This window comes from Bombus pyrosoma, linkage group LG15 (genome assembly GCF_014825855.1).
Source record: "Bombus pyrosoma isolate SC7728 linkage group LG15, ASM1482585v1, whole genome shotgun sequence".
Classification (NCBI taxonomy): domain Eukaryota; kingdom Metazoa; phylum Arthropoda; class Insecta; order Hymenoptera; family Apidae; genus Bombus; species Bombus pyrosoma.
In genome coordinates, this window is record NC_057784.1 from 10,901,391 (window position 1) to 10,922,441 (window position 21,051).

Consider the following 21,051-nt stretch of genomic DNA (forward strand, 5'->3'; position numbering starts at 1 on the left):
ACCTTTTCTTTTATCTCAGTCGTCATACTCAGATGGAAATCTATAACCAAGCATTTGCAGGATTATGATTATCAATAGGCAGGAAGAGGTAACAAAAAAAGTCAAGCTGACGAGGAAAAGAAACATGTATCCTATTGTCTTAAGAATGAACAGAAAGGTGCGGAATAACCAATCCCAAATTGTTTTCAGTATCATTGTTTGTAATACTTAGAAATTTATCAAAAACAAAAAAAGGAAGACTGGACGTGATCGATATGTTATATACGATGTGCCATACGGGCGACGAAATCTTTATCGACAAATTTAACAAATGAAAATGTCAATTGTTATATAATTAACAATAGGTTTATTCTTTCCCATCTCTATGTATTTGTTGCTGTTGAAAATATTTTATATATTTTAAAAATGTGTAAATATAAAATCCGCGTATAAAATATAATCTTTTTGTTTCTATTTGTGTTTCTATCTGTGATTCCTGGTTACATTGGGCCAAGTCTCCCAACTTAGTCTCCTTTTGACTCACTCGAATCATTCGTTGCTCTCGGTTTTACATAATTCTTCCGCTTATATTGATGAAATACTTCGATGTTATCTTCGTAGGGTTTCGTAAAAAACCAATCGATTTCCTCCGCAGCAAGGTAACACGCACCCAATGCAGCTGTTGCTGTTAAGCGGATCATAGTTAATTCGTCCAGTGCGCGAGATTCATGGATTTCATCGATGAAAACGTCCTTCATAACATCCCATGATTTCCAAACCGATCCCACACAGACAACCTTTAATCCACCCTTAGCTAACTTGAGATCCTAAAGAACCATATTTCTCGTACATAATACAATCAAACAGGATGCTTCTCAAAATTCTCCAAATTCTTCACATTTTTATATGAATTTGCAAACCAGAATAAGCGACTCACATTATGGGCTTTTTTCGAAAGAGCTATAATATGCTTCGCGAGGTATCTGCCATTTTCCGAAATAATATATAAACAGAGTGGATCTTTCTTCTCACAACCTGTCACAATCTCCTTGGCAAACATAGCAAAAATGCTTTTATCGAAATCTTTATAAAAATACGGCAATATCTCCTTCCTATCAGTTACGTTGAAATAATGCCTCATAGCGGGCCATACGTAGCTTATGGGTTTAGGAGCTGGAGCTAAGCCATCGATATCGTCGAATACGTATTTACAAGCTCTATGGGCGATCCAGAAAGCTGAAAATCCATCTTTTTGGTAATTACACCGCTGATGTTTATTATGCAAATTCATATTTTTGTGGACATAATTTAAAAAGTAGTATTTAAGCGTAGATTTGTTTCATCTAGTAAATGACCATAGAAAGAGAACACGATAAACAATTTTAAGAATCACTAGTCAACTCCACATTACGTGTTTTGATATCCTATTGAACATTTCAAAGATGACGGTTTACAAAATTTCATAATACGCTGCAAATTATCCACTTTCCAACTATATATGTACATATATTAATCACAAAATGACAAAATAAAAAATCAACAAAAATCAATCTTCCGTGTTTTTCTTATACGTTCTTGAAATATTATAACGAATACTATAGTTTGGATAATTTATATATCTTTACACGTTATGCATTTTGTGCACTTTTGTGTCATTAAACTTTTCATAAATATATAAACACATGGATCTAATAATAATTATAAAAGAAAATAAATGAATGATCAAAAATAAAGAATTCTTCTATGTTAGAGACGCAATGAAATATGCAAACTGTTCAAGGTCATATGTCTTCATCTTTATGAGTTATACATAAACAATTCCCATCACGTACCACTGCCTTCGTCCCCCATGAAATGTCCCCATCCGCCGCACCTTATGATTGTTCCATCTAAATTCATCAGCAATGCGTTGCTACCGGTGCCAGCGATTACAACTATCCCACCATTTGGCAAACCAGTCCTGAGACTACCGATGGCATCTGAATTGACATAATAAGCTTTAGCGACATTTGGATACTTCTCTTTCATCATTGCCGTAAGTTGACGATCGGTGTTTTCCTCTCCACATCCGCTTAGGGTAAGACCCTGGTTGTTTAATCGATTAGAATTTTTTTAAATTAAACAATTCATTTAATCCATTAAACGATAAGAACGATCGCTTATCATACGATCTTCTAAAGACTTATCTACGAACTGGTCATCGGTATACATAGTTCTCAGGATTCGTGATAATTATTTTATATTTACCAAACAATCTAAAGGAATCAATTCAGATATTCCTATATTCTGTTTCCCTCTTTCGACCATGGCGTTGATTCTTGCAGTTGCTTCCGCCATTCCGAGTAGCTGAGTAGAGAAATATGTCAAATAGTAAAAAGCGAAATAAAATAATTATAAAAGAATTTTTAAACTAATTATAAAACTTCTGTAACTTATTACTTTCTTACTTATATATGTAATCTGCTTATTACGTAAGCTTGTAATGGGGGAGGGCCTAACATAAGAATATTAGTATTTTATAATTATACATAAATTTTATATTTTATATATGGTTGGTTGAGAATCATAGTGACGCAAGTTAATTCGTCGTTACCTATCTTTTTATGTAAATTAAAGGGGCGGTACTTATAAAAATTGAAATAAACGATTAAATTCAGATTCTCAAAATCTTGACTTACTCGCTACAATGATTTTCAGCCTATATGATCATATATATGATTATAATCAAAAAATGAATAAATAAAATAATTTAAAAAATTAATAACAATAAAAATGAGAAAATTAGTAGAAACGGGATGAATAATAATTGTTAAAAAGTTGGGTCAATCAATTACCCAATGATTGGTGCTCGGCCCCTTGACTTCCGTCAATAATGTCCCTTTGCCATCGATGATGACCAGCGTCGACTTGGTCCCGCCGCTAAGAATTATTAAATTCACGTCAATTCGTTAATCCGTTATTTTTTGATAGTTGGTGAAGTCTCTGAACCGTTTTGGATCATATGGTTATTTGTAGCGACAATAGGATCGTGCATGAGAAGCTAGATAGAAGTTAAAAGCAGAAAGCATGTACGCCCTGTTAGAATCACTTAACGTAATCATGATCGAAATAGAAGGTGACTTGCTTTCATTTCATCTACGTTTGAGTTATACCGAGAATATTACTGAGAATAATACTGAGTTTCTTAAGTTTGCAAAAAAAATGCTTTCATGTTTTTACGTTAATTTTAATGAATTCTAAAATAACGTGTAATTTGAATAGTTCTTTGAACTGATTTGATTTTATATTTTGAATAGAACGAGTTTGCGATTGCAGTATAATGATTTAGTGGCAAATATACATTTGCCGATAATCATACAGAAAAATTGAAAAAATCTACTTCGAAATACTTTGTTCTCATGTTTACTATCATTGATACTATTAACAAACCTTTTCTTGTGGAAATTAATTCTTAACAGGATTGCAAATACGAGATAATTAAATGTATTTCCTACAATATTATCAAACGACGATTTTATCTTAATGCGCCAGAATTAAAATCACGCGGTACATACGGTATTTATGTACGTAAAGACAGAACACGATATGATAATATATTTTCGTAAACAAGGATGATGGATGAATTCTAATTTGGATCTTATCGGTGAACATTAATGAGAAATACATTTATTAACCGCAACTGCTACTCCACGATACCGTTATTTAATTTTAGATAAGGAGCGCTAAAAATTTCTCAGTATTTTCAGTATATAATAAAAATTTCGAGAAAAGAACAAAAATAGGAAAGGACAAAAAGAAATTACTTACCCATCGATGCCGCCAATTCTAATTTCTTCCGGTTGTTCTGGTAGCTCTATCTTAGACATAGTCTCTTTGTCGGATAATTCTGTTGGTCGTCTTTGTCTTCTCAACTCCCTACGAAGCTCAAACTCATCGATACGTTTCTGTTTTTCTTTCTTTCGTTCCCTTCCCTTTCCTACCATTTTTTTAATCAGACAATTTAAAATTTCTTTCGCTTGTGATTTCTTTCGTTGTCAAAGGGATCCAGCAATTTGAGGGCGGGATTTAAACGAACATGTTTATCTGATAACGCACGAGTTGGGAAAAATAATTCAGCATTGCCAATTATTCTGTATTACGAATAAAATAGATCAACAGAAAACATACGGATATATAATAACAACTCTATATAATCTAGTATAATATTGAAATACATATTTCTTGTCTTGTCATACAAATTTTAAATATTTAAATTTCAATTATAAAATGAGACGTACATTAATCGACTAACGATATCGACATGTATACACGTATGCACAATATATGTTTAGCATTTTTGTGCTGTATCAACTTACTATGTATAAAGATTCAACGACTCTTGAGGTACGATTAAACGAGCATATGTCGGGCAAATATTAGATTTGTGGAGTAGTAACAGTAGTTGTATCAAGTAGCAATAGAGGCGGAAGAGGTACGGCGTGTACCGTGACTGCCGCGATGACTGGTGCTCGCTGGATTAGTCTGCGAATCACTAGAGAATCGCTTTACTAAGTGAAGTTTGCTTTCGTTCGCTGCCGTTGCGTTTTTCATGTAACATGGCATTTAGATGTTGCATTCACTTCAACTAATTGTAAGTTCTGTGTTCTGTGAATTATCTGTGAAAGGGAGGGGAGATTTTCGACTTAATATCAACCTGAAAAGCTGATAGTTTGTCGACAACGTGTTCCTAACACTCTCCTGACTCCGGACATCGGTGAGGAGTCTTAGGTACTATATACAGGTGTCGCTACAGCGCGCAAATCACGGGCGCCATCTCATGGCAGCCGCCGAAATGATCACTTTCAGAAAAGTCACTAGACTATACCATCTACGTGAAAAGTCCGGCAAGTGTCGTATTCCGTGGTCGCGACACCGTGAGAGCCGCGCGGTGGAGACCGCACACTCTCGACTCTCGACTTCGGCAGTCGCGCAGCGAATAAAGCGAGTTGCATCGAAAACGCGAGCGAGAAAGGTGCTCCATATGTATCTCGTCCGGTGCGTCGCCGTCGGCCATTGTCTCTGACATGGAAGCCTATCAAAATGGCAGAGGTCGTGCAGATGTTTTTGTTCCTATATAAATCGAAATACCGTCGGAAAGGGCAGTGCCGTGAGGTGGTACGGGATCAGTGCGGTGTAATTGCAGTGCCGTGGCCGATACTGTGGGCGGCGCTGATCTGTTGGGTGGTGCACGTAACTGCGGCCGCCTCCTCCTCCTCGTCGTCGCTGACGACGGAAACGACCTGCGACACGGACAGTTGCATCAACGGGGACTGTGTCAATGGCACCTGCGTGTGCCACGAGGGTTGGCAGGGCTTGGCGTGCCAATTCTGCGGCGGAAAAGTCAGGTGAGTGACGAAAGAATGTGCAAGCACAGATTACACGTCTCGTACCCCATAGTATGCCAGCTTTCCAATACGAATACGATTATTGTATAGATTATCGTACATTTGATTTTCTACGAAGGAACTCATAGGGAAAGACTATGAAATTATATGTATATCTGGAGATACGACCGGAGAAATAAACAGGAAGGTAAGATCGAATGCGCGAGCATGTCCCTCTCGCTTCTCTCATTTGAGGCCCATCTCATTACTAATCTCATTACTAATCTCGTTACTGATCTCGTTACTAATCTCGTTACTAATCTCGTTACTAATCTCGTTACTAATCTCGTTATTATGTGAAATATTATACATAGGTGTTTCTGACAAATACATCGATAGAAGTTTATACGAAATTATACGTGCCAAGATACGACTGGAAAAATAAACAGGCTAACTGTACATTCCGTGGTGCCTGTGCAACGGTATTGACGGGTTTTTAGGTCGACTCGGTCTCTTCAGAGGCTTTGATCGTCTTCCTATAAACCCTTTTACCGAGGAGATACGTAAATAAATAGTGCAAGAGAGCGCGGAACGTGCGTACGCGCGGCTTCCCCGGATTTAATTGCTGTGCCGTGTGTGCGCGTCTCATGGTCCTTCGTTCAGAAGGGGGATAGAAGAGGGGGTGTTCGGTCATTGTCTGCGGCCGTGGTTGACAATGATGAGTTAGGGAGTAATCGGGACATCAGCGAATCTAACGGCGATGGTGACGGTGACAGTGACCGCGGAAATACACGACCCGTCGTATTTTAAGACTTAACTCGAGTCGGGGGATTAGATTTTGCGTGGATCGATCGTGACGGGTTTAAACTTGACAGGGAAACTACGGTTTCCGCCACTGTCAAGGCTGGTTTGCTTTTTACGCACGCTTAACATAATAATCCCATTGTAAACGAACACCGACGACGATCATATTGGATAGGATCGAGTCCTGCGCTTCAGCGTACTTGTGCAATGTTTATTGTAGAATCGTACGTAGGCACTCGAGAACAGTCCACGTCTCTGTCATGCGTTGAGCAATTGCGGTGAAATCTGACGCGAACGTCGCTTGGGAACTACTCTCTCTTTGTCGCATTTTGTACTTTGCTTCGTTGTATCGGGATACAGAGAAGTTGATAACGGTCGCTCGAGTCCAAACACGTTAGGTTATTTGCATTGAAAAGCTACTAGACAATATTGTTTTTATATCTCAATCATCTGGTCAGAGTTTTCAATGTGACCGATTCGTAATTTTTATAGATTCACGACGAAGCAGTTTCAGAGAGTTTAACGAATTGTTGTATAATATGCGAATGAATGTTTGTTTTTTTCTTTGCGTTATATAATTATCCGTATACCTTTCATTTGAATTCCACACGTTTTCTACTTTAGTTGCTGATAATCTTAGCGATCATCGAGATAATCTGTTATCTATATCATTTAGACGTACAGTAAGCAGATGGTGCAACTTTTTTATGTAAAAATAAAATTTAAAAAATTGACTTTAGATCTAGTTTTCAACGTAAACACCCCACTGTGGGCAGATTACGTTTTTATGAAACGTATCACGAATACGCACATACCGTTTTCTCTAAGTTCTATAAATATTGTCTGGACTCGACAAAGGAACAGTTTGGGCAAAGAATTCCTAAAGATTCGCCTACGCGTGCCCGATCGTATTTCACCAATGAACACTATACATTATACATTGTACGTTACGCTCGCGTGCTTCGCGATAATACGTAGTATATATGTAGTATACTCATGAAAAGTTCGAAGTCATATATCCGGCTCGTGAACGGAGTTTTGACACTTGGCTGACTGTAATTGGGTTATTTGAAATTTGAATTTTCACTTTGAACAAAATCGAAGAATACATTTTTAATATTGTTCTCTACGCATGCGTATGTATGTGTGTCCGTTATGTGATTAATACATGTTGAATACACGTACATACAATACATATAATTAAGAATTTATTTTCGCACTTGCATTATGGACGATTTTTGTTAGCGAGTATAATTCCTACCGTTTATGAAAGTGTTATAAAATGAAATTTTATATGCGGTAATTGTTACTTAAAATCGTAAATCTAGCAATTTAAACGATTAAAGTTCATATAAAGAGATATAGTTTAATACTTCTTTATTTGACATGTAATAAAAATGAAACGAAAGTTTTGGTAAACCGCTATCGTGTACTGTGGATAATAAGGCAAGTGGATCATAAATGACCTAGTCATTATGGTTCCCGATCCGTGAATTTAACGATTGATCCGTGTAAAAATCTTGTAATAGTGAACCTCACCTGGATTCGAAACTGGATGTTGTTTCAAAATTTCATCGTGCATTCGCGAATAATTGTTGTTGGAAATAATCGCGCCTTCGGGCGGCATAAACACAAACCTACGTTCAATTAGAACGCAAAAGGAAAGAAAACAGTGAGAAAGAAAAGAGGGCGTTTCTTAACAAGGAAAACAATCGTACACGCGCTTGACGCATCGTGTGCACCTATTATTCTATGCTTGTCACGGACTAACGAGAGGAAAATGCTTCGCGATATACCGCATGGTACTGAGTGCAGAGCGGTTTATTTATCGTTTTTATTTTCGCGACACGTGCCTCGAGGAATTCATTGAACGAAGTATCTATCGAATCATCGAACGTTTATGCGTGCGTGTGACAAAGTATATACGCGCTGTGTGGAAAAAAGTCGATGTTGTTTAAACGCACTTCGTATAATGTTGCTCATCTGAAATGTAAACAGAATCCAGTTGCCAGTGCGATGGTGAATGAGCGGTGACGCGACTACGTTGGTTCGTTAGTCAGTTCTACCTCTGCTCGCGTCTTCGTTACGATTCGCTCTAATTTGAAGTGCGCGCGCGTTAATTGTCGGGGACATGCGTGTTTCCGTTCGGTCGCGTTTCGCACCTATGCAACCGGCCGACCGCATTATTTAAACAGTCTGTCAATGTTAGGCGATCAAACTGCTGCTCGTGGTTTACGCTAGCTTTGTTGACTGTCTCGAGCCACGGTATGTGGAAACTTGAAGGTTGATTTATATTATATTCATATGTTAATACATATTATTAATATATATTATTAATAATACTACTAGTTCATGTCATATTAGCGTGAAATATAAGAACGGTATTTCACTATGTTATACAGTTTTACAAATTTATTTGATACAAGGGTATCACTATTATAGTCGCAAATTTTAAGATAATCATAATATTAGTTGGTTAACTCTATGTAATACCTAGATCTGTTAGTCAATATAGTCGATCTAGTTAGTTAGTTAGATCTTTATGGTTTCTAGATGTGCGCTGTCGATCATTATAGCCGGCGATTATCAAGCGTATCATAATCCTAGCTGGGAAACTGTACTCTGTTTATTAATTACCATCGATTTATCAGCGATTTACCTTATGACAAGGTTTCGTTTATACCGTCTCCTGTCTCTGTAATTTAATATTATTTATTGGACCAACCGAATCGATAACCGATGAATGCATAAGACTGTACACTACTCTCTGTCGCATACCTTATCGCGGGATTAATTATTGTCATTAAGTGTTAATTGCTGTTCGAAGCGAATTCCATCTCTTTCGAATCCCAGATTAATGAACATTCGGTATAAGTTTGAAACGCTTACTCGTAGGATTCCGATGAATATTATTTAAGTTTACAGATGCACCCAGAATGGTTTACACACGATTGTTTTATCCTCTTTCGAGGTTTTCGTTATTTTGTTTTTGGGGTGTATATGTTGTCCGTGATAATAGTAGCTGCTGGCTGTAGATGTCGCTGCTGGGGGGTATTGCTGTATTTTCTTCCTATTTAAGAATCGTGGAAGAAAAATCGGACTTCGGTCGCCGGAATTCGAACCCGGGTTCCGAACGTGCGTAACCTAAGGCGCTAACCACTGCGCTACCGTCGTCCCACACTAATTAATGTCGAGTAATGATATTTGCTTATCGAGTGCCGCCACATGTTCGAACAATGTTTCGGCGAATGAAATTATTTCTACGAATCTTGAGAGGACATTATCGTCGCGTAGATGTTCTAGATATATCTACAGTTACACGTGTACGTTTGCCATTGTTGAGAGACGACGAGGAACTTTGGCTCTCACCTCGGCCCTTTCAGCCTGCTCTTCCCGTTTTTGCTCGAAGAATTCGTTGGCCCCATGCTGGTCCGTTCGCCGGCGTTGTCTCGCGTTGTTGTAACACGTGTATCCCCCGCTACCTGAACTGGCTCTACGTTCTATGACTGTTTCGTTCCACCATCTAGATGTTGCGAGATGATAGTTCCTTGATCAGAACCAACCGAACATGCTTGTTTACGGCTATTTTGCAACATGTTCAGACTATTTAACCCGTTATTTTATAATAACGATCAAATTGGTAGCAGCGATTAGTATTAAAAAGTGCAATTGAGTCAAATTTCGACTTTTTTTTGCTTAGGTTCCATTCTGTAATTGTATATAGTTATAAAAATATAAATTTGCATAAACATTTATAGCTTACTTATCGATGTTAACGACGCTACAATTCGATGTTAAATTAAAAACTGAAACAACTTTTGAGATAAACGCAAAGTCACATGACCTAAATATTAAGTTCTGTATTAAGTTAAGCTCGCGGTCTGAAAAATTCCGTAACAGATCATAGATTATAGAGATAAATGTCGTGTTAGACAATTAAATGTATTCTTGATCCTAGTATTAATTCGAACATTGAGTCAAACGCTGAATCTTATACCGAGTCGATTGTTCTATATTCTCGACCAGATTTAAATGCATGCACAAATGGCGCAGTATTTAGAGGACGAAGGGGAGGAGTTTATGGACTGGGTGGCATTTAGAACGCTTTCCAATTTCCCTAGACTACTTAGCTTCTTGAATATACACGATGCTGGATTCTTCCGAATCGAATTGGAAGAAATTTACGACGATCCTGGAATCGACGAAATATCTTTCTATGTATTTCTCATATATGTTTTCCAAATATTTTCCCAATTAAGAAATTTGACTTCTTTGAAAAGTACAATGCTATCTACGTGTACCGTTTCATTTAATATACGTACAAATAATAACTTTCGTATTTGCATGATACGTATACGTCTCTCTCTCTCTCTCTCTCTCTCTCTCTCTCTCTCTCTCTCTCTCTCACTGCACCGTTTCTCATTATATAAATCAAAGTTTTTGTATGAAAACGGATAGACGTACGCAACAACCTGATTGCGTGTTTACTTCGTTGCACGACACGTACTAATATACATATTCTAAATGAAAAATAATTACACACGCGAAACTAATAGTCATCTTTGTTCATGATAATTTGACAATCATTCCAGAGATTCTAACGTTTGAAATTTTTAATTATTTTAATTAATTTTAAATTATTATTTATTTTAGTCCGTGCCTTTCGACTTTGGACGAACTTTCGATTTACATTTCTTACACTTATTTTGCTCCTTATATATCTACCTCCCCTCTTATCTACTCTATTGTATTGCACTCCCTTAGCTTATTCTATCTCTCACAGCTAAAAGTAATGACTAAAAGCTATTGCAAATTATGACTACACATTATTGCCACTTTTGGTCTTTTGCCTCCTTGCTGTGCTACCTTCTTGTCTTTCCTCCCCGTCTTGTATTGCCCTTGCCCTTCTCTTCTCTATTATTGCTTTTAACACGTTGACTGCCACGACACCCGTATTCGGGTGTCAGCAAAGTTTCTGGTCAGGCCATGAAACCCATATTCGGGTGTCGCTTATTTGACTACTTGCGAAGGACCGTCGTAGGTATTTGAAAAGATATTGCATAATACTAAAACTGTTGAATTGTTATAAAAGTAATACGAAAATGGTTTATTAAAAAAATTATTTAGCATGTAAAACTTTAAAGCATTCTATACATAGCTGAGGTTGTCGGGACAATTTGGTCAATAAGTTGTTTTCTTCAAATTCTTTTGTGCCTTTGTTCGGTCCATTCGACGTCTTTTATTTGCATGCGCGTCTAATGCTTCTTCCGGAATCATAAGCCTCGTAAAAGCTTTCTTTTTCACTGCTACCTGACTTACTAAGAAATAAGTTTTCAATTTTTCTTTTCGACATTGTAACGAATTAGGGCAGAGATTTTAAGTTATACCGTTCGTTGCTCGGCCAAGATTCAAACTGATTTTGTAAAAAGTGGAGAAATGAGAAACAAATGCGAAGGAATGGAAACGAAAGAAACGAGAGGTAAAACCATCAGATAAGCGACTCGCATTATGAAAATATCGATGGGAGCACCGAGCAGAGAACGCTTGGTACTGCTGCACGCGTGACCTGACGGAGATTTTTTTGAAAACAGGCGTGGCAGTCAACGTGATAATTCCGTTAGTTCTTCCCCAGTCTCATTCAGTGTTTTTTCTATGTCTTTTGTCCTCCTGTTATTTCACATTCTTCTATTACATGTCTTAGGTCTTCTTCTTTCCTTTTACATAGTCTGCATCTTTTTTTCTCCTTCTTCTTTCCAGTATTCCCTCGCTTTGGTCTCGTTTCCACATCTGAATCTGGCTAGAATTTTCCTGTCCTTCCACTTCATCCTCCCTTCCAAGTACTTTGGTATCTCATCTTTGGTTATTTTTCTGTAATGTCTGTTATATTTGGATTCCCTTATCCTTTTCCCCCTCTCTTCTGTTTCTCTCATCCTTCTTTCTTCTATAATTTGGTCTGCTGTCAACCTTTCTTGCTCTTCTCTTGCTTCCCTCTGTGTCCCTCCATTTTTCACCTCTTCCAGTCTCTTCCTTCTCTTTCTTGCTCTTTTCCCTTCCTGGCCATTTCCCCAGTTTCTTTCTCTTTCCTTTATGCACTCTTTTACCAGCTGCTTTTTCGATTCTAGGGTTTTCTCCTCCTACCTTGCTGCTCTTTTTAATGCTTTTTCCTTGATTTCTTCTAGCTTGCACTCTTCTATCTGTATATAGTTTGGAGTTGTCATTTCTAAACTTAAGATTCATTTCACGTATCTTCTTTTTATCCTATCTAATCTTTCTTCCATGTTCCAGCCCTATACCTCTGCTCCAAACAGCACCACGCTCTCTACCAATGCTCCAAACATCTTCATTCTCCTCTTGTAGTCTTGTTTGAATATTCTTTCTCCCACGCTCCATGTTTTCTTCATTGCTATTGTTGCTCAAAGAGCGTTATATAAAATCGATATTTCTCTATATCGTACGGTGGAAATTTCTAATTCAAAGTTTAATCAACAGTTTGAAATTTAATCAACGATCGATTCAACACAGAATCGAGTGAAATATTAACTCAACGTATGTACGATTTAACTTAAGCTTAGAACTTAATTTATTTTTATTGATTATTAACTTAGTTTATTTGAATATACGACCACGAAATCTTCAAACCATCAACTGCAAATTTCGCTCGATGTTCCATCTCACGAATATCCTTCGTTTCAAATACCCAAGTGAAAAATAGCCAAAACTCATAAGTTACCTCAACATTTGAACAGTCAGCCTGCAACACCTGACTCAACGTTTCAACGAGCATTCGTTTTATGCGGAATCGCGATCCATCGAATGATATTTCAGCTTTCGCCACAGGGTCATTCGTTCGATGTTGTTGAAACGCCACGAAGCTACCGGGCGCGACGACGCGGCGCGTGGACAAAAACCGGCTCGTAAACCGGTAGAATTCGATCATGCTCGGTGTGTTTCGCGTGGATACGGCACGACACAAATCTAGAAAGTAACTTGCCAATGCTCCCCTGGTCGAAAATTGGCGAATTTCTATGTCTTCCTTTCGCGTCGACGTAGCTTGCCAGCTATATGGCGGGAGTGCGATCAATGGCATCGTGCCGATTTCCTCCGTGTGGTTTTCTTAATCCCTTCTATCTTATCGTTGTATTACGAATCGACTAAAACTTTATATAATACTCATCCCGCTGGAATAACAGATATACCGAGAATCAGGAAATATCGCGAATGTTCGATAAAACCGTGAAATTGTTCGTTTAAGTTAATCAGTGTGATTATTTGAAGTAAATTATTTAAAGAAGAAGGGGATCGGTCGACTTCTTTTTTCAAGTCCTTTCAGATGAACTTTTCTTTCGATAATGTATGCAATAACGTAACTGTGACGATTAGAAAGAAGCTTCTACGATCGGATCGATCGGAAATACCGCGTACATGCGAAGAAACAACGGATATGTATTTATTTGGCAGTAAATTAACCAGCTGCCGCTACAATGGCGACAATGGCGATAATGGTCCAAGAAAATGGCGCTCGGTTATTAACGAGTGCATCAATAAAACAGAATAGTAATTAAGCTCGTCACGTTTTTGAATTCGATCGATCGCTACTTAAATAGACAATTATCCGGCTATCGAACCGTGTAGATAATAGATACACTCTGTGGCTCGTGCAAATGTAAACACATTGAAATCATAATCCCAATTATTCCAAGTTAATTAACCTATTTATGTTTGATTATTTTACTTTCTCTGGTCGATACGAATGTTTATAATATTTGTATATGAGAACATATTAGTTACGATCGGTTACTTGGCCTTCAGTTATTTACTCTAATTCTATATTTTATCTGAAAAGTATATTCTGCCCTAGAAGTGGTTGGGGATTAAATCAAATGGTGTAATTAGAAGGGTAGTAAAATGAAACAGCGAATTACGGAACTATCTTTTTACAAGTAGCATCATTTTTTAAATAAATGGAAAATCTGTAATTAGAAAATTAATAAAATTAAAAGAAGCTGAAACTTTATATGGCGGTTACCTATTTGCTTAGGTATTGTTAATTTGACACGCTGTGCTAGTAATCAAAATCAGTGGCCGTATGAAAATAGATTAAATACGGTAATTAGAAAATTACATTGCAGTTAGAAAACTGTCACGTATATCAGGGTTATTTATTTACTTCAATACCACAATCGTTCGCTCTATTTCACGAATCGAGGACAAGGATTATCTTGTCTGCAAGATACTAAAAATACTGCAGTTACGAAATTAATAGAAGAAAACGTATTTTACTTTATTATCATTGGCTATTCGAGTATCGAAGAAACGGAAAGTTACGCCTACTTCGAACTTTTATATCTCAATTTCACTCTTTTTCCAACGAAATAATCAAATTTTTAATATTTTCATTATAGATATAGATAGATCGATGACGATAGATTTAGTAAGATTGAATCGAAAAATCATCTATATCGATCTAGTATTTATTCGTGTTTTTTCAAATTTACGAAACTTTTTCTAGCGATGGCAAAAACGTTAGACCCTTAGAGTGCTGAATACTCGGGGCCTATGCGGTCCGTATGGACGGCGCGCGGCCAGCGCTGACAATCGCTGTGGTCTGAATACTTTTTCGCTATACTGAACTCTGTTGATTGACTATTCAAAGCGCAAATCGTAATAAGTTATAGTAATTCTTTTGCACGAGATTAAAGAGCGTTATTTTTTAGTATTAATCATTTATTATAAACATTGAAATTTACAATAAACTAGAATTTGGGTAGTAAACTAGAAAACAATAAACTAGAAAACTAAATTTAGTAAATATAACACAAGTTAGTAATTCAGTTGTGCGATTACTAGTCGTATTTTTGCTAAAGGATCGTCATTTACTGTATTATTATCGTTAAAGTACAACATTTGTAATAATACCATGTATCGATCTCGTGCTATTATTTTGCGGAAAATATTGCTTTTCAACAGTTCATCCGTAGACTAATATTCTCTCAAAGACAGTTTCAATTCTACCAAATGTCCAAATTGGACAAATTGTGAATGCAAAGTATTAAATAAAAAAAAAGAAGACAGTTTGTTCGAACGCGGCATTAATATTGAAATGCATTTATATTTACCTCACAGAAATGTAATAGTATTACTTGTGCGTAGGTGCTCGGAAAAATTGACAAACGCATATATGCGTCCTTAGTCCACACCGATGGCTTTCGCCAGACGCATATATGCGTCCTTAGTCCACACCGGTGACTTTCGCCAGACGCATATATGCGTCCATAGCACTCTAAGGGTTAAATCGAGAAGGATCGAAAGTAGGCGGCAAACGATGCAAGCAACGAGAAAGTACAAACTAATTTTTTTAATGGAATATAAGTTATAATACGATATATAGTGGAATATAAGTCAATTAAAAAAAAGGGAATAGCTCAAAGAAATGGATAAAAAAAGAAAGAAAGGTAAGAAACGTTTATATTATGGGGGATTACGTTTCTCCTTAGTACCATAGGTCTCATAAAAATCCAGTCAGCCAGCCAGCCAGAGTTCCAAAATCACGTTGTATTTTCTTGTAAATCTCGAGTACCCTTCAGCAGACGTTCTTCTTCCGAGTGCTTCCCTTTATGGTTCACGCCGATGCTCCATCGTAAATATCCATCGTTTCTCCCTTCTTTGTCCGGTTTATTCGCTTGATTCCCGTTGCGCGACTAGTTAACGTTCAAATTTTTTTCTCTATTAACAATATTTTTCTATTAATAATAGTTTTGTATTGCCGCAGTTTTTATCATATGTTTTGCGAAGAAATGTTTAGACATCGATTAGTTCGAATGTTCTATTTGAAACAACCGAGAAAATTACAAACACGTATCGTTATTATTTATAATTATCCCGCAACAACCTATATCTACAATTATTTATTATGGATAATTATACATATAGATTATTTAAACGCTTCGAACAGGACATTTTAACGTAGGAAAGACTCGAATTTGTATTTAATTTGTTAGTTTGTTAGTTGCGAATTCTTTGGCAATTTGTGGAAAATTGAGAAAAAAAGCTAACCTAAACGTTGTTCTGTGTTTCCACGATTTTGTCCTGAAAATCTTGTCTTTTCTTAGATTCGTATAGATATTTTGAGACGATAGATATATTCCCTTGATGGTTCGCTGCAGTGCTTCATTGCAAGTATCTATCTATCTATTTATCTATCTATCTAACGTTTCTTCTTTACACGTTTCTCCTCCTCTTTCTCCGTTTAATTCCCGTCGCGCTACGAGTTAACGTTGAAGTTTATTTCCACGCTGCTTTATGCGAAGAATCTACGTTCGCGCGTGGACACGGTTCATTACGAATTCTTGCCGCGCTTCTTAGTCGTCTTGGCGTTTCTGTAAATTGTGCCGGCCCTGAACGAGCCCGAAATTTCACGGAATATTCGTTAATTATTCACGAGAACGCAGGCAGACGAGCCCGCTTTTTAACGCGAGTTAGCATCTGGCTTTTGTTTCGCTCGGAGCTAACGCTACTTTCGTTTAAGCCTGATTGGTGATTAGTGCGAGATGGGTGGTATTTGCGAGGCTTATTTGCGAATTTTTGTTTATTACAATAAACCGCTGTTATCGGAACTTTATTCGGCCACGAGGTTTTCATTCGTCAAATTCCAGTGAAAATGTGTCAATATTATTAAAAAATATCACTAAGAAAGGAAAGAAAGATTTGGGAAATTGATACAACGCTCAACATATTTCCTATGTATTGTAACAACCTAATAAATTAGCATTGACAAGATTGTATATCCAAGAACGCAATAAAACGGGAAAAGGAATCCGATAAAAGCGAGCATCTTTGTACCTTAAAACGTACGTATCGAGACGATTAAGTGCAAGTCGAGCGAAATAAAAACGACCGTTTGTCTCGTATTCCGTTGTAAACGACAATATCGTCAGGTGACTATTCGATCGCCGATGAAAGCGAAGGGAAGGTAGCGATAAATAACGCGTCCAACGAAATAAGAGAGGTTCCTTCGTCCGTGGTACTATCTGATGATGAAATGGAAAAAGTTGGTACGTCCAGCGCGTCGTTGCATCCCTCGTCGACATTCCCTTACTCCCATTTACCCGCGTTTCTTTTTATAGCCGCCACCGCCGCCGCCGCCGCCGCCGCCGTTGTCCTTTGCTTCCTCCGTCGGTTGGCTTCTCGCGTAAAGACTGTCAGTGCCGAGCTACGCCGCGCCGCGTCGGTCGTCGAACTCCTCGTGACTCATCCCGACGTCTTCTCCTTATTGAATAAGAATATTATTTTGTGCTAATGAGAATGATAATGCAGCAGCCACCCAACCAAACACGCACGGATATACGATACCTGCGAACGAAATAGCGGCGAACCTGTGCGTTTTTATGTTGTGATTGGTGGTGTCAATGGGTAATTTTAAGGAAAAGCTTTGACGCTTTATCTGGCTTATTTTCTAGTTTGATATATAAATTCTAGGATGGTTGTCAATCTGTGGAAAATTGAAACGCAAATCTAAACTAAACGTTGGTTTCGTTTTCCTGTGGATTTTTCGTGAAAACGTTGGTTTCTTCCATCGTGTAGAAATTTGATGACAGTTGGTACGTGTACGAATGAACTTTCGCCTCTTGATAGTCCACTCGTGAAACTCGTTGAGGTCGAAATTTTCTTTTTACAAATACGTAGTTGTTTTTTTCTAATTCTATGAAAAATATCGTGATATGATCGTTAAGATCGTTTGAGTAGATTACGATATTCTACTGCCTATTCCTAAAAAATCGAAGACCAATTCAAATTTTATTCCGATTTCGCGGAATATCGCCTGTTCTAAGTTGGATTACGACGATTCATAACCAATTTCTGGCACACCGAAATCGAAATCAAAGTTAAACGTTATCGCGTTTGTTTCGATTACTTACAACGACCTAGTTTTTCTTTATTTCATAGAAAAGTCGTGGAACTCTTGTTGTCTAAATAGATGATGAATCGAAACGCGCAAAGTTTATCTTATCTTTGCAAATTTCTTCATTTACCTACGTAAATTGTAGGACGATCGTCGGGTGTATAGATGGACAATCGTGTCTGCGAGAAATCGTTGCGCGATTAACGCGAGACGAATTAATCGTCGGAGAAACGAACAATGCTTGCCGGAGATTACGCTACGGACAGATTGCTGAACACTCGTTCGTTAAGGTACTGCGGTACGCTGTTATTATGTAGCCTGAGAGAATTATTAAGTGATTTGTACTCGTCGTCGGTGGTATCAGGCAGATGTATTGCTCCAAATATGTAATTCTACCGTTTTCTTTTGTTTAAAATATTAAGAGAACAAAGATTCGTACGACGGAACGAGCAGCGATATAATCGTACGTTAAAGCAATTAATAAGATATAATTTAGATAATAAGATAATAAGAAGCAATTAATAGATACAATTGCTAAAACGATATCTTGAAACGAATGTCATCGTACTTCGAACCATTGACGCTACGACACTACGACTTTCTTCTTGCCGATTTCGCGTTTGTTTTGCCGATCGATTTTTCGCGATTCTTTAAAAAAATACTTGAGACGAAAAATCACGCGTCGTATTTTCTTCGAATTTGAGAAATTTGTTGGGTATAAAAAATTAGGATCGAGTCAAAGATAATTAAGAGAACGCAAATGTTAATATATATCTGGGATTATTTTATCGCAATTAGTTGCGATATGCTTGATCGTAATTCGCGTTATTCGCCTGTATAGTATAAAATAGTAACTAACTTTTCACGAATTTCATGAACATTGTAATTCACTTGTTCCAGCGGCAGTTTTCCAATTTTCTTTTCTATTTTTTATATCTATATATCTCTATAGATTTTACTCTTATTCCATTTATAGTATTTCTTTCGTATCGTTATTTTTTACATTACATTAATCATTTTCCGGCACTTTGCGCATTTAATACGCAACAAACACCAACATCGACGATAATAATGATAATATTCTGTTGTATTCTGGCATAAGAGCCATTTTCGACAATACGATTCCCATTTCCGGCTTCGATCCGATTTCTCCGCTCGTTTTCCTGCTATTTTATGCAAAAATGTTTCGCATTGAAATATTAATACTCGGCATCCTGGCCCGGGACACGTGTTACGCTCGTAAATCACCGATCAGAATTTATGCGGAGCCAAGTGCGCTCGCTACACATCGGTTCTCACACACTCCATTTTTCCTCTCGTTCCGTTTCGCCCTCTGCCCCTCCGCCTTCTGATTTTCTCTTCTTTTCTGCACTATCCAAGCTAACGTATTGTTATTCTCGACGACATCCTCGACGACAATGCGCATCCGGGCTTTTTCGGTATCTGATCCATCCACTTTGGTGCTGCAATTTCTGTGTTCGCGTATTTTTCACTGCGATCGATAATTCTCACCTTTTTTCCGCCGTTTAAGCGATATCGCCGCCGTCATGCATAATCATAGGCGAGAAAATATGGCTTGGAGAACGAACGAGATGTTTGCTTTTCATTTTCTTTTAATTTTCTTCTCTTCATTTTCAGGGTTTCGTTGATTTGGTTGGCACTTGTATCACATTAAGTTTTACAGATTACAATTTTATTAAGACAAATTGATCGGAATAACGAAAGATTCGATATTTTTATATTTTTTGATTCAACGATCGATTTATGCTCTGAATATTACTTGTTGCGGATCTAGTTGGCGACATTTATATTTTTCCTGGCTTTTTATTTTTCCATTTCATTTCTATGATCGATTTGATAATTTATATTTGCTCGATTCTATTACTACCCATTTACATACACAATTTGAAACAGGGACTTCTATCTTTAATTCATATCGTGGATCTCGATGAATCGAACGACGCGATACGACACAGGAAGCAGGAAGCAGGAAGTACAGTACATCGTCATAGCCACGGTTCTTTGTTCCTTGGAATTATTATTCCTCGAGCGTCGTAGACGAGGTAGATCGATATTTTTCCATGTTTCGTCTACGGTGTTTGTACGCTAGTTCCTCTCCCGAACCGCGGTTTCCCGCATTTTCAGTCTCTGCTGCCGTAATTCTTCCTTACTCGGTTGAAAACCTGTTTGCTCAATCCTGTAATTTTTCATGAACGCTATGACGAATGGCCAATTTCCAGCATAATTTTCATACTTCGAATTAAGAAAATACAAGTACAATTCTCGTTACATTTATACAAGAATTTAACAACTATCGATATTTAAACAGTGACAAAGTAGAGGTAATATACGCGTTATTAGTTAACATTGACACGGTGCTTGTGCCGCATCGCTAATCGAATTTTCGATAAGCCAAAAATATCTATATTCTTGAAATTAGGAGTTGATAAAGGCAAGCGAGTTTCGAAAGTTGCCGGCTTACATTTTTCCAGATATACATATCGTACATATCGTAAAATTGATCTTCAACAAAGATTAAAATACATAGGATTCAAATAAATAAATTATCGCGTCAAAGACATATCGATTAGTATGGTTGATAGTAGCCGTTGGTAAAATTTTGTTCCAACAAGGATGAGATATGCACATAAGCAGCGGGTAGAGTAATTTGTAAGATTATTACGATCATTAACGATCATTTGTACTTGTACGCTGATTCGAACGAATTAGCGTGGAAATGGAAACAGTCGCGAATTGGTGTTTATCTAAACAACGCAAGGTTTACCTACTGCAATTATCATGTACTTCACGTTATTTATCAAACACATATAAGTATAATACATCTCGTGCGCGCTGTCTACTCCTCGTAGCTTCGTCGTTTATCTTGATTACTTTCTCAATTACTTAACCGATACCCACATTCCTAAGTAGGTATTAGGTATAGTTTAGTTTGTCCTTAATTCAAATACGATTTCAAAAGATGTAAAGGCCTTTTATCTAATGACT

General features: G+C 37.3%; 2 protein-coding genes across 12 annotated transcripts in view; one reads left to right on the top strand and one right to left on the bottom strand.

The window, feature by feature from the left end:
- Positions 1 to 373: 373 nt before the first annotated feature.
- LOC122575609 (N-acetyl-D-glucosamine kinase) lies at positions 374 to 4,496 on the bottom strand. Of its 3 annotated transcripts, none has more exons than XM_043744772.1 (7): positions 4,335 to 4,496; positions 3,787 to 3,894; positions 2,814 to 2,898; positions 2,227 to 2,325; positions 1,812 to 2,064; positions 917 to 1,215; positions 374 to 806 (listed from the first exon to the last, which is right to left on the bottom strand). In XM_043744772.1, exons 2-7 carry the CDS (start codon positions 3,843 to 3,845, stop codon positions 504 to 506), a joined length of 1,098 nt encoding a protein of 365 aa, XP_043600707.1. In that variant the 5' UTR covers positions 3,846 to 3,894; positions 4,335 to 4,496; the 3' UTR covers positions 374 to 503. The 3 variants fall into 3 exon arrangements, with proteins under 3 accessions (XP_043600707.1, XP_043600706.1, XP_043600705.1); XM_043744771.1 differs by having other exon boundaries at positions 3,787 to 3,955; positions 4,335 to 4,494; XM_043744770.1 differs by lacking the exon at positions 4,335 to 4,496 and having other exon boundaries at positions 3,787 to 4,073.
- Positions 4,497 to 4,687: 191 nt separating this feature from the next.
- The window catches only part of LOC122575603 (attractin), a 34,676-nt gene continuing 18,312 nt past the window's right edge, over positions 4,688 to 21,051 (top strand). For 4 of the 9 annotated variants that reach the window (XM_043744736.1, XM_043744739.1, XM_043744740.1 and 1 more), the window contains exon 1: positions 4,688 to 5,363. In XM_043744736.1, the coding sequence (XP_043600671.1) occupies positions 5,059 to 5,363 (305 nt within the window). In that variant the 5' untranslated portion in view covers positions 4,688 to 5,058. Of the gene's footprint in view, positions 5,364 to 5,453; positions 5,551 to 8,133; positions 8,412 to 21,051 lie in introns of those variants that run through there. The other 5 variants (XM_043744742.1, XM_043744741.1, XM_043744737.1 and 2 more) reach the window with 4 other exon arrangements.